This window comes from Ruditapes philippinarum, unplaced genomic scaffold (assembly GCF_026571515.1).
Source record: "Ruditapes philippinarum isolate M1 unplaced genomic scaffold, ASM2657151v2 ctg612_1_1_1_1, whole genome shotgun sequence".
NCBI lineage: Eukaryota > Metazoa > Mollusca > Bivalvia > Venerida > Veneridae > Ruditapes > Ruditapes philippinarum.
Genome location: NW_026856417.1, coordinates 6,742 through 19,906, shown reverse-complemented (window position 1 = coordinate 19,906; position 13,165 = coordinate 6,742). Strand labels below are relative to the sequence as shown.

General features: G+C 31.4%; 1 protein-coding gene across 1 annotated transcript; it reads right to left on the bottom strand.

The window, feature by feature from the left end:
• Positions 1 to 620: 620 nt before the first annotated feature.
• LOC132746447 (uncharacterized) lies at positions 621 to 5,077 on the bottom strand. The gene is made up of 5 exons (XM_060735596.1): positions 4,860 to 5,077; positions 3,941 to 4,207; positions 2,317 to 2,431; positions 1,938 to 2,166; positions 621 to 905 (listed from the first exon to the last, which is right to left on the bottom strand). Exons 1-5 carry the CDS (start codon positions 4,948 to 4,950, stop codon positions 714 to 716), a joined length of 894 nt encoding a protein of 297 aa, XP_060591579.1. The 5' UTR covers positions 4,951 to 5,077; the 3' UTR covers positions 621 to 713.
• Positions 5,078 to 13,165: the final 8,088 nt, after the last annotated feature.

Here is a 13,165-nt window from a genome sequence, read left to right as displayed (position 1 = left end):
TTATTTTAATTTACATATAGAGAGAGGACATGTAGAGGTTTCGAAGGGTTTTCTTATTGTAATCGTATTTTATCGACGACACAATTCTTAATTATTTCACTTTAATTCTTTTGATTTGACAATTATATGAAACGACTGGTTATATTCTAGAAAATAATTCTTTAAATATTTGAAGTAATAACTAGTTTAGTTGGTTATATTCCAAGTGTATTAATAATTGCTTCTGTGTAGTTTTGTGTGATACCAGATGGCATTAAGTTGAAATCGTGAATTCATGATTGAAGTTGAACTCGTGATTTCATGAAGTTTAAATAAGTTGAAATCGTGAATTTATGGAGCTGAAATACTGAATTTGTGAATTCTGTATGTTGAAATTGTGTATTAATGAAGATGACGTCATTTCAGATCACGCGTTTAATATCCATCTATACTATACCTTTCCTTATACTTCTATTATATATCATTTTCAGGCATCCTTAAACCTTTCCAAAACTAGACTTCTGAGAACGTTAAAAATATGGATGTTCATGTTGCGATTCAAAGTTATGTACTTGGAGGAGGGACAACATATTCAAAAAGGTGGCACAAAAATTCTAAATTAGTAAATGTTAACATTTTAATGTCAAAAATAAATACATGTTATATTTTCACAAGGATTATCATTTGACGTAGTGATAAAGAATTTGATCTTGTCCCTCACTAAGAGTGTAGTATCATTTGACGTAGTGATAAAGAATTTGATCTTGTCCCTCACTGAGAGTGTAGTATCCGAGCCCAGTTGCGTCCCAACAAACGGCCTCCCCTTGGGGCTCATCTTTATATGCTAATTTTGTCCCAGGTGTCTGTAGCGTGGCTAAATAGTCATTTGAACCGTGTAAATTCCAATAATAGATATTGTGATGGGTCTGAAACAGAGACGATATAGTATTATAGCTGCAATAATAAAATAATTTTATAGATAAGGTGTTACTTCCTTGCTAAATAGCCAGCGATTGGCTGAAAAAGTTCACGAGTTAATGGAATATAAGGAGAATGTGATGTTTTATTATAGAAACGTACACACATTGTTTTCTGTGGGAAAAGGGATTATTTCATAGTTTCTTAGAGCATTTTAGGATATTTGAATTAAAAAAATACATTCATATGCCAGTCCTTGGACCAGCTGTGAATTTTAACGAAAATTACATATTTCTCGAAAGGTCTTGTCGGCCACGACTATATAACTAGATAAGATAATGCTATGTAATGGACACCAATCTTCTAGACGAATACTTAATTTAAGTCATGCTTTGTTGCCATGTCGCAAAAAAATCAATAAGGTAATCGGACTTAAAGATGTTATGAAAAACCAAGTAAATAACTTTACAAAACTTAAGGATACCGTCGATATAAGAGTGGATACCTTTAACAAAGGGGAAATAACCGAGTATATAAAATTATGAAAGGATAATATCAGAGTTAATACCTTGAAAGAAGGAGAGTTAAGGAGTAAATGGTAATAACGAAAATACGCTATTATAAAAGCGTTGTAACAGAGTAAATGATTTATAAAAAGAGAAATAACGGAGTAAATACCTTCATAAAAAAGACATAACGGAGTAAATATTTATATTAAACGAAATGAAGGAGTAAATACTTATGTAAAGAGAAATGACGGAGAAAACACCTATATAAAAAAGAAATGATGGATTAAATACCTTTATAAATAAAAAGAAGTAACGGAGAAAATACCTTCATAAAAATAACGGAGTAAATGAATTTTTGAAAGGTAGTAAATGCCTTTATAAAAAGGAAATGTCGGAGTAAACATTTTAACAAAAGGGCAATAATTGAGTGAATAATTTTATAAAAGGTCAATAATGGAGTTAATACCTCTATAAAAAGAGTAATAACGTAGTGGAAACCTTTATAAAAAAGGTTAATAACGGAGTAAATACCTTTACAAGAACCTCATTCCCATTCGGAGAAATATCACCACCAACAGGATCATTCGAGCCTGATTCAATGTTAACTACCGCCGTGGAGCTTAAAGAAACTCTCGAGCTCGAACCCCAAGCAGAATTTGGCAGCTGAGCAATAGTACCGTGACCGTTTGAAACTTTGGAAATTATGAACAGATTGGCACTTGGGTCCACCATCAACGTCTCACAATCATCAAAGTTCCATCTGTAATGAATAAAATCTGTAGAGTCAAGAGTAAAGATTTTGTATATGAACTGATATGTTGTGATTTATTATAATACACATTATACAGCAAAGTATTAGTACGGATATAATGTTTACTTTAGACGTGTAAATTTTAGACGTGATGCTTACGAGAACTCTAATTTATCGTTTGAACCAACATGTATTGTTTGACTGCTTAGATCATCAGGTTCAGTAACTCTGTAAATATTATTCAGAGCTCCCTTGCCACTGTTACCAAAGTCGCCTGGAACGTAAAAAATAAACACTTAATAGCTATACAATGCTAAGCAATGCTCAGTTCTTATAATATAACATTTGAGATCATAAACATACGCGTTTTTTTTTTACAATTATTTTACAATATGTTGTGTTTTAAGTGTGTAAAGCAATTAGTTAAAAAAGCTATATACAGGTATCGGTATAGTTAATGAGTCGGGTTAATAATCTACGGATTGCTGGCTCCTTTGGTTCAAACCCCGTTAAGTGCAAGTCGTTATATCCGTAAGAATGAAACTGTACACTTATTGTTTGGTCTATACAAATTTTGTTTACTTCGATTGTATGGGAGCTATAAGGTTATAGACACACTCTCCAATCCTTTCCTGGTGTAACGTGTACCGAGCGGATGTACAACGAATATATAATAAATTTTTCTTTGGGCTACCTGCCGTTTGATTAGATACAAATGATTATGAAATTATCATATATCATAAACAATCAGCTTGAATTAATACTCCAAAATACACTATTAAATTATTAAAAGTCACAATACAGTAAATATGTTTACAATATAACACTATGAAATAATTCAAAAGCTATAGATATCACGCTGCAACCCGATAATTTCCTATAGTCCAGCAACTACCTCCCTATCTATGAAGCGAGGCTTCTATTTAGATAGAAAGATAAGCTGCTGGCGGGGAATTACAACTGTTACAAAGTTCCAACTGTTTTATCTATACAAACTTATTCGTTATTGGTATACCTCTGGATTTTTAATACCTATATGTTACCAATTTCCTGATAGCGAGGCTTTCAGAAAATATGGAAATCTATAAGTACCCAGAGTCAAATACAATTTCACAACTAAACTAGAACGACACTATATCCATGAAGCTAGACTTCAATTGGATAGACAAGGGTATTAAGTTTTGCCAATTCTTCTTTTCTACCTATGAAGCTAGGCTTCAGTTAGGTAGACGAACTTATCCTCTATGTATGAAGCGAGGCTTCAATTACATAAAGTAACCTGGTCCCGGTGAATTCCTCTGCAGACTGAGTAATTTTTTTCTAATCGCCGTATTTATACCTGCTGAGATAATCGCTCAAGCATGACTTTATTTTCATTGGCTGATAAGAATGATCATGATCACTGAGACGTTAATTACATTATATGATATCAAACGTTCATTGAAAATACGTATACTAAACGTATATTGTAAAGTACCGTAAACTAAAATATATTGTCGCAATATAAACAATTAACATAATTGTAAAGTTACACTAAAATCATTTCAGCAAACGATAATCTTTATTCAAAACTAGTTAATTATAAAAAAATGCCAAAACGTTACACTGGTACCAACCAGTACTGCGCAATGAGTGTAAAGTTTCTTGCTCAAAGAAACAACAACTTGCCCCTGACGGGGTTTGAATGCATTCGGCTAGTGAAAATAGACATCTGTCAATTACAAGCAACCAATTAAAGCAAATCAAATTAAAAGAAAAGAAAAAAAAGACAAAACTTATGCACCTATATAGATACAAAAGCCACTGTTCGGATCAGGGTGACATTTCCCGAGAGCTATATCCTCCCAATCATTTGACGTGACGCCACTTATTGTAAGTGTAGCCTCTTTTTCTCCAGTTAAAGCATTAATGACGTAGATTTCAGCAGCGCCCCCATGATCATTGTGAGTATAAATAGCTCCCGGATGTTTACGACTTGCAGCAAGTCCAGACGCCTCGGTTATCTTGTGGGATGTCACATGACCGGCTTGATACCACTGAAAATTCGGCACTTAAAAAAAAATTAAAAAAAAAGTTTTTCATTAAAATATTGCATGCATAATTAGATATAATGGTTAATTTGTGCTGACATTTCCGTATAATAAGTGCACATGATACTCGTCCTCTTTGTTATTATATTACAATATACACACATACGCAATTTGTCTTATCATTCACGCAGATAACATTCCGATACACATGTTTTATGCAAAATGTTCATGTAGCGGAGGAAAAACATTTACATATTAATAGACACATAATTTAGCGTTAATTTACCTTAAATATATTCAATGACAAATAGAATAAAGTTGCATAAAGCTTCCATATATATATTTTGTTGTTTGTGTTCCTATTCGACAATAAATCACTGTATAGTCAGTGGGTGTGTGTGTGGGTGGATGCCTAACGTTAAGATGTATACCGCTTTACCAGGATAAAGTTGGTTAAAGCTCTAATCGGTTTATGACCACGCTTCCCCTTGTGATATCAGGGTATGGGGTTACAAATTCCAAAAAAAAAATATACAAGTAGAGTTAGAAGTATCTTAATCAAGCTAATATATTAATTTATTATTGATTTATTATGTTTTATTATAAAATTATATTCCTTTTTTATTTGATTTTCTAATTATGTTCTTTTATTAAAAAGTAAAAAAATCTTACCTTGACGTTTCACAATTGAATACATATGCACATTTCCCACTAAATGAAACAAAGCGAAACAAAGTCGTAGAATAACTTTGAAATAAATCATTCTTCTGAATTTGTCCACCTTAACCCTTCAGCCTGTTTCTTCAGTCATGTATTGTAAAGAATGTAACACAGTGACGAGTTGAATGTCGTATCGCGTGTGTATCGTGTTTCACGTATTCAAAGGTCCTTATCAAGACATACTATGTCTAGATCTGCATTTCTTTTTTTTGTCTTAAATAATGCATGTTCATCCGACAACCAAAGAATCTTGCTAATTTTGGAACGATGTGCTATTGTTACCAAAATATTTGGTGTCTATGTATCCAAAGTAATGTATGATAAAACTGACCGAATTTCTCTGTACGAAAAGTACACTCTGACATTATCAATGGTATTCTAATTGTTTATTCAATGTATTCACTATAAGTTCATTTATAGGTGTGAGGTGCAAAAAAAGTTCCTTTTTAGGAAATCATTAATTTAGATAAATCTACTTAAATAATCAAGTAATGGCTCGCTGCGTGGACAGGATGGGTTTTAAAGCTAGCTACGTATTCTTATTTCCACCAAAGAGTCATCATAGTTACACGATGAAAGTGATAGTATGCTCACTTTTAAGCTTGTCAAATTGTTTCAGTAATATTTTTCAAAAGATTGGCTTTTATAATTGTAATTGACCAAAAGAAAAATGTTTATGTTACAATATAAAACTGCCTAAATTATAAAACGTAATCACGTCTTTTGATTCGCGTTACTATGCCCTTTGTTTCGTGTAATAACGCATTTTTGCGTTATAACGCCTTTATTTGCGTTAATTACTACGCCTTTATTCTCGTGATAATGCCCCTTTTCGCGTTATCACTCCTTTTGTTTCGCGTTATAACGCCTTACCAATACCATATTCAATTAATATTAGGCTTTCGTATGTCAGATATTTGCCAGAGTAACATTAAAATTATAAAGTTTTACCCAGCTAAATGATATATTTCCTAGATTTATTAACATGTCAGTTGCATACTGATTATATAGTCAGTGCACTGTATATGTAAAGCATCGATAGATCTTTGACTGAACAAACAATAAACGACAATATATATTCGATTATCTCTTTATTTGTATTAAGATATACAACGCAACACGGTATTCTAGCCTTTACTTTTTAGCCCATATTCATTCTGTTTAAAATCCGCAGACATCTATTAAGACAATTTCAACATATTTCATGTTTAAATTTTACTGTTCAAAGTAAAGTCTAGCATAAATTTGGCTATATGGCTCGTAATGAACACTTGCGATTGACGATTTGTATTCTGCGTTTATGGTGAGTCCTGTAATTTTGATTTAACGATATGATTTAATGATAATGGTATTTTAGAATTCTAAACAAAAAGAGAGAAACTGATGAAATTGAAATCTCGAGGTTTAAAACATTCGTTAAGTTGAAATTGTCAATTCGTGTACTTGAAATAGTAAAAATCGTGTATTCGCGAAGTTAAAATAGTAAATTGACAAAGTTCAAATCCTGCATTTGTGAAGTTGAAATCATAAATTCATGAAGCTGAAACAGTGTTCATGAATTCTTACATTCTGTTTATTGGAAAGTGTGAGCCATCACCTTAATCTTTATTTATTTTTAGTTTCCTATGGCAATATAATAACTTGTATTTTTCTTTGAAATAGAAGGCAATATTAAAGGAATTATTATTATGATGATGTTTATTATTATTATCATTATTATTATTATCTTATCATTATTATTATTATTATTTTAATTATTATTATTATTATTATTATTATTATTATTCTTTTTATTATTATTATTATTATAATTATTATTATTATTATAAATCTTACAGAAATAAATCTAATTAGATTTATTTCTTTTGTCAAATACAATCAAATTACAATCAAATTTTGCTTTAATATGTGTACGAAATAAGGCTTCCTTTCCCTATCCAATTAAAATAAAATGTTCAATGAAAAGTTACAGTATTGATAGTTCAATTTTATAGTTTAGATATTTCCTTTTTACTTGGTACATGTATCATTTGGTTTCTGTTGGTATTATTGGTAACGTTTTCGATGCACTGACTCAATTTTAATCATAGTGCATGATAATTTGAGATTATTTGTTTCGTTTTGGGCTATTATAAATATTATCTAAGTGGAAGTCAGAGCACAACATGGTTTGCCGTTCATAGGTTTAGTAACTTATATTTACTTTAATTTTTAACAATTACTTGAAATAAGACAAGCCATTCTTCCTAAAAGAATTTAAACGAAATTGTCTAATTACCTACAAACATTACTGTTGCTGTCTCTGTTGTGTTCTCGCATTTTGAAGTTATAGAAGAAGTTTATACAAGTTTCCTCTATAAATACAGGATTTTTTTTCATCGGGTGAAATATAATAACTTTCATACCACTAGCTGACAATAAATCCTGTATTTGTAGGAAAAAAAACATAAATTTTCTGTTTATTTTATAAATTTTTAACCTATAAATAGGCAAAATTCCCTTTTAATTCTGTGTATTGGTTTAATTTAGAGGAAGGTAGTCCGGCAAGGTACCAGTGAAAATACGGAAAATATGTTTCACTGCAGTGAAAAATAAATTTATACAGTGAAAATAAAGAAAATAAAATCCGCACTTTGTTTCATAAATAATTCTTAATTTTTCAATGCGGTGAGTATGCATTATACATGAACCTAACAGGAAAGAACATACGACATGAGACTTTACAGCACATAACATACGACATGAGACTTAACAGCAAAGAACATACGACATGAGAATTAACAGCACAGAACATACGACATGAGAAGTAACAGCACACAACATACCACATGATACTTAACAGCACAGGACATACACTATGAGACTTAACAGCACAGAACATACAACATGAGACTAAACAGAACAGAACATACAATTCGAGACTAAAGCGAACTTACAGCATGACAATAAACAGAACAAGACATACAAAATGAAATTAAACAAAATATACATATGATAATGAGACAAAATAGAACATACAACACCAGCTTTAACAGATGAGATACTACATATTACTACTATTAGATTATAAATTTACTATAAAAGTATTTTTCTGAAACAAATTTAATGGTAATGTATCCAAATATGTGTTTTGTTTTATATTATTATACCGCCCACCCCCTACATCATAAATTGAAAGAATATAATTTGTATTTCTCTAAAATCAGTAACATTTTTTTCAGAATAAAAAAAAGAAACATATGAAAAGAAAAATGAGTTCTACCAAAATGTATCACCCCGTATCCCAATGTCGACCAGGGAACTCGGTTTGTTATTTGCGTAAATCCCAAACTACCTACAAGGAGGTAGTAGATAATTCATACTTTGCATTTATTGCAAAAAAATATGAAGAACTTTTCATGAAAAATTAAAACTGATATATAGAAAGATTGATACTGGAACACCATGCGTGCTCCATCAGGATACTCAGTTGTTTTTTCGCACAAAAGCCCGACTACTTTCTAAAAGGTAGTGGATTTAGTCAGCTTCAATGTATTCCCTGATACTAGAACCGCAATTAGTTTTCCGTTAAGAACTATTTAAAGGCCAATCACCGTGGTTTTGGGCAGCTTGACTGTACCCAATGAGGCTAGGACCGGGCTTGGTTTTCAATTACGAACTCATCGTTTGACGTTGGTTTGGTCAATTTTATTGTATTCACTGAGGTTTACCGGGTTCAGTTTTCCGTTACAAACTACTTAAAAGGTCTATCACCGTGCTGTATTCCTGTATTGACTATTCTTTGAAGCTAGAAATGTTCTTCGTTTTCCGTTTAGTACTACTTACAACAAACAACAAAAACAAAACCAAAAAAAAAACACAAAAAAACCACAAAAAACAACAACAACAAAAATGCTTTTATTTAGAATCAGGTCACATACATGTAAATGCAACAACATGATCAAAAAGTTTTATTTTTTCTTATTGTTGGCATTTTAATTATATTTTCAAACTATATCCGATAACATAGAATGACTATAGCTTAAATGAAAGTAATATAAGGAACAGGTTGAGAAAGTAATTTTTGTATGTAACAATTTATCAATGTGTAAAAGAAGTAGTAAGTTTTTTATATTCTAGATAAACAAAGTATCTTCGTATATAAAAACAAATTGAATAGGTAAATTCAAATCTAACGGGACAAACTGAAATCAATACACCGCTGAGATATAGTTTCTACAAATTAACTATCAATGTCCGTGACGCACGGGAAGCACGATTTTTCATTCATAGATTATCAAAAGTAAGCGTGGCCAAGATTTAATCTCTTTCGGCGTAACGAAGCAACGGTGTGGTCGAAAATCGAATGCTCGCGCACTTGTCACTGTGAAAAATAATAAATGGATTTATTGTTGATAGAAATATTCATATTGATTCGGGCTCTTGGGATTAACGAAAGGTAAGCAAGACATAAGTATTAATAGTAATGTGCAATATTTGCATGCTTTGTATTTTCACGGTTAACCTTTGTTATTTAATTTCGAAAATGGTTCATTATTTGTTGCGACATGTGCATTATGTTTAATGAATCGGCGGAAAACAGTTCCGCAAACCTCGGGACGTTCGGTCTCTTATAGTAAGTTTTCGGAATAAATTTTATTCTTGTCAAAGAAATGGACATTTAAATTAATAGTGAAATTTGTCGCCAATTTCGTCAAGTGGACACAAAATGCATTTTCTATTTTCGTATTGGACGCGGAAGTTGTACCACCGCCAAGTTTCAACCAGTAGTTTATGTTCTAAAATGAAATAAAGTCAGTCTCAAATGGCTTGGTAAGACTTTTAGATATGGTTCAAGTTTTACGTCAGTTTTTTTCTGTAAAAAGTAATCAATAAGAGTAATTTTATTAACATTTTAAGATTATTTGTACTTTGATGTATCCAAAAAAGGTGTTCCCTGTGGACTGGTGGAGTAAAGAATATCTCTGAGCAAATTAAACCATTTGTTATTTGTATTGGAATTCAACATATTGCCGTAACATATTTTATGTATTTTATTTTGATTTCCGGAAATTAAGTTGCTCCAGAATTTAATAATTCTTGATTAAATTATAATTTCTAGGGGAGATCTGCCTAATTTTCCGTAAAGCATATAGAGGGGTGTACTTTTATTACTTTCGTATTTTATCTAAGAAAGTCGTAATGTACTTTTTCAATAATCTCAATATTCTCAAAACCCCAGACCTCGCAATTAGTATTGGTAGTATAGTCTGATCAAACAATTTAAATTGAATATCTAAAGGAAGATCAAGGTAAAATATGTTTGCATTTAATAGCTGCATTGCTTTGTTTGCTTGACTCGAAATTAATTTTCTAGCACTGAGAAAGCTTCCTGAAGGTGAAAATAAAACTCATAGGTATTTATATTCTTTAACAATTTCAACTGGTTCTCCATTAAGTAATAAGTTTTCGGTTTGTTCGTTCCAAATATTATTATTTTTGTTTTATTCATGTTTATTTTCAATTTCCAAGTTTGACAATATTTATGAAAATCGTTCAATAAGGTTTGAAATGTGTCGTCTGCATAGAACAAGTTAAACAATTTTAAATATAGGCCTATGTCAGTATTTGGGCGTTAAATTATGATTCCGTTGTTGTTTATAGCAAGATAAGATTCTAGATCGTTAAGATAAATATAAAACAGGATCAGAGACATATTTTCACCTTGCCTGACTCCACACTGGCGTTTAAAAAACGGAAAAATATTATAATTTAATGTGACACAGGACTTTATATCTGCATTCATGTTAAAAATGACCTGGAATAGTTTCCCATTTATACCGGTTTGTAGTAACTTGCTCCATAAACCCACTATCCAAATTTTGTCGAAGGATGCAGAAAAATCAATGAACGAACAAATAGTTTTTTCTTTTTAGCTCTTAACTTATCTATAAGAAGTTTTAACATAAAAACTTGGTCTGACGTTGAATAGTTAATCCAAAACCTGCTTTTTTTGTTTAATGAGTTATTGAATAAAAGAAACTTATTTCATTTAGAATCGCAGTAAACATCGTTTTGTAAACCGCTTAATATTGTTATTGGTCTTTATATTTCCACTGCGAGTGGGGACCTTTTCTGTTTAAAAATTGGGGTTATAGTTCCTATTAACCAGATATCAGCTAGAATACCCGAATCAAATATTTTGTTAAAGAAGTCGCAGTAAATTGATTTCATTATATGTTCAGTACTCTTTAAATATTTGTTATACATGTGTATATAGTCTTGCGGTGATGTAACTTTTGAGTTATTACATTTCCGAAACGCTTTACTTATTTCTGCAGAAGAGGTTTTACCATTATAGACATTATTGTTTTCTTGTGAACTAATGTCACATTCAAAATTAAAGTTGTCATCATATTCAGTATCAGCATTAGTATTTTTATAATATTCGTAATATTCAGAAATCTGGTATTTTATTACGTTTAGATTCAGTATTAAGACTATTCAAAATTTTCAACATAGCGGAGTTTTCGTTCATTTTTATATCTGTGCTTTTGTATTAAAGCTGCACGCCTCCAGATGAGAAAAATATTTCAATAAAATCAAACCTGAGAAAAATGTACTAAGATTTTAGGAAAAGTGTAAAGATTCAAAGTTCTAGGAATAATTTACATGTTATGTGCGGTCAATGACCGATTTTTCAGTATTTATAACTATATTTCTACTGCGTTACTAACGCAGAAAGGGCTATTTTTGAATATTTTGTCCTCTTTTTAGTAATTTACGTGGGTTGTAAGTGCCATTGATATTGTGTAAATTGCTTCCTTTTGGTTATTTCACTGAATAATACTTTTAAAGACATTTTCAAAATTTTCATGAAAATTAGCATGAATCTGGAGGCGTGCCGCTTTAAGATATTCATCGTTTGTTTTAAAACTTTACTCGCCCTATTTTATTCGTGTCTATATAGGTCAGACTTACGCAAAATACATTTCTTTCTCGCCGAGTTGTATCGTTGCCTTTATTAAGCTCAAAGAGGCCCGAAACACGCTTTAGATTTATCTTTTTTATTGAAAAGATGAGTAATTTTTAGGAAATGTCGATGTAGCCGAATCATAAAGTTCCGCAATATGATCTGAGACCAAATTTTTTTCGCGTTTAGAAGGAATGAGGTGATATATTTTTTACCATAACTAAAACTTCGTTTATTTTTTCGACACAAGTTTTCTACGAATTTATTTGTCAACCTATTCTGCAATTTTGGTGGTTTCGACGTCGCCATATGGTTAATATTTACATGCGGTTTGGGAATATTGTTTGGAAATTAAAAGAACAATTAACAGTGACTGAAAGGAGGGCATGGCCGTCAGAGAACAGGGGATCAGTGTTTACTATTTCAAAATTTGCAAAATTTTAAAACAGTTAATTGTTGACGCTACGTAGTCTATGGTAGAAGTATCTCTAAAAGTAAATTCTCCAACTCTATAATCATTGCCTATACGCCCATTTAAAATAAAAATGTAACTTCATTAGAATAGAATAGAATAGAATTTAAACCCTTTAGCATTTGTTTTTGTATCTTTAGATGTCCTATTCAATGGAATATCATTATTCTAGGACCTCTGTAGTGCTTAATTCGCCTATAAAATCCTCACTTAAATCAAAAAGTGTTTGAAGAAATTCATCAAAAATCACTTAATCAGGTAAATAGGCAGTGTGTGCATTTGCATCGCCCAGAATAATACAATATTTGTTGTTACTACATGAAGTAGAAGCCTTGTTTTCGAATTTGAAAAATTCGTCATTATTGTCAACCGCGACTGTTGGGGAGGGATATATATATATAACACCAATAAAAAAATCTTTGTCTAAATCAGTAAACACAGATTTACAAATTTTTAGCCAAAAAACATATTCGCGTTCAGACTTCTTAATTTCAACATACTCAGTAACTGAGTTTTTAACTAGGAAACCAATACCTCCCGATTTTCGAAAATATATTTCATTATATTATATCATTCTAAAACCGCCTTCCACCAAGGATTTAGTCAGCTTGACTTTATTCCCCGAGGCTAAAACCGGACTTGGGTTTCCATCAAAATGACTACTCAGAAGGCCCATCATCGTGTGTTTGGTCAGTCTGAGGTTAGAGCCGGGTTTGATTTTTTGTTAAGAAACACTACAACGGCATATTACTGTGGATTTGGTCAACTTGTCTGTATTTCCTGAAGCTAGAAAGGTCCTTCGTTTTCTTTAGGAACTATCACATAGGGTTTAGT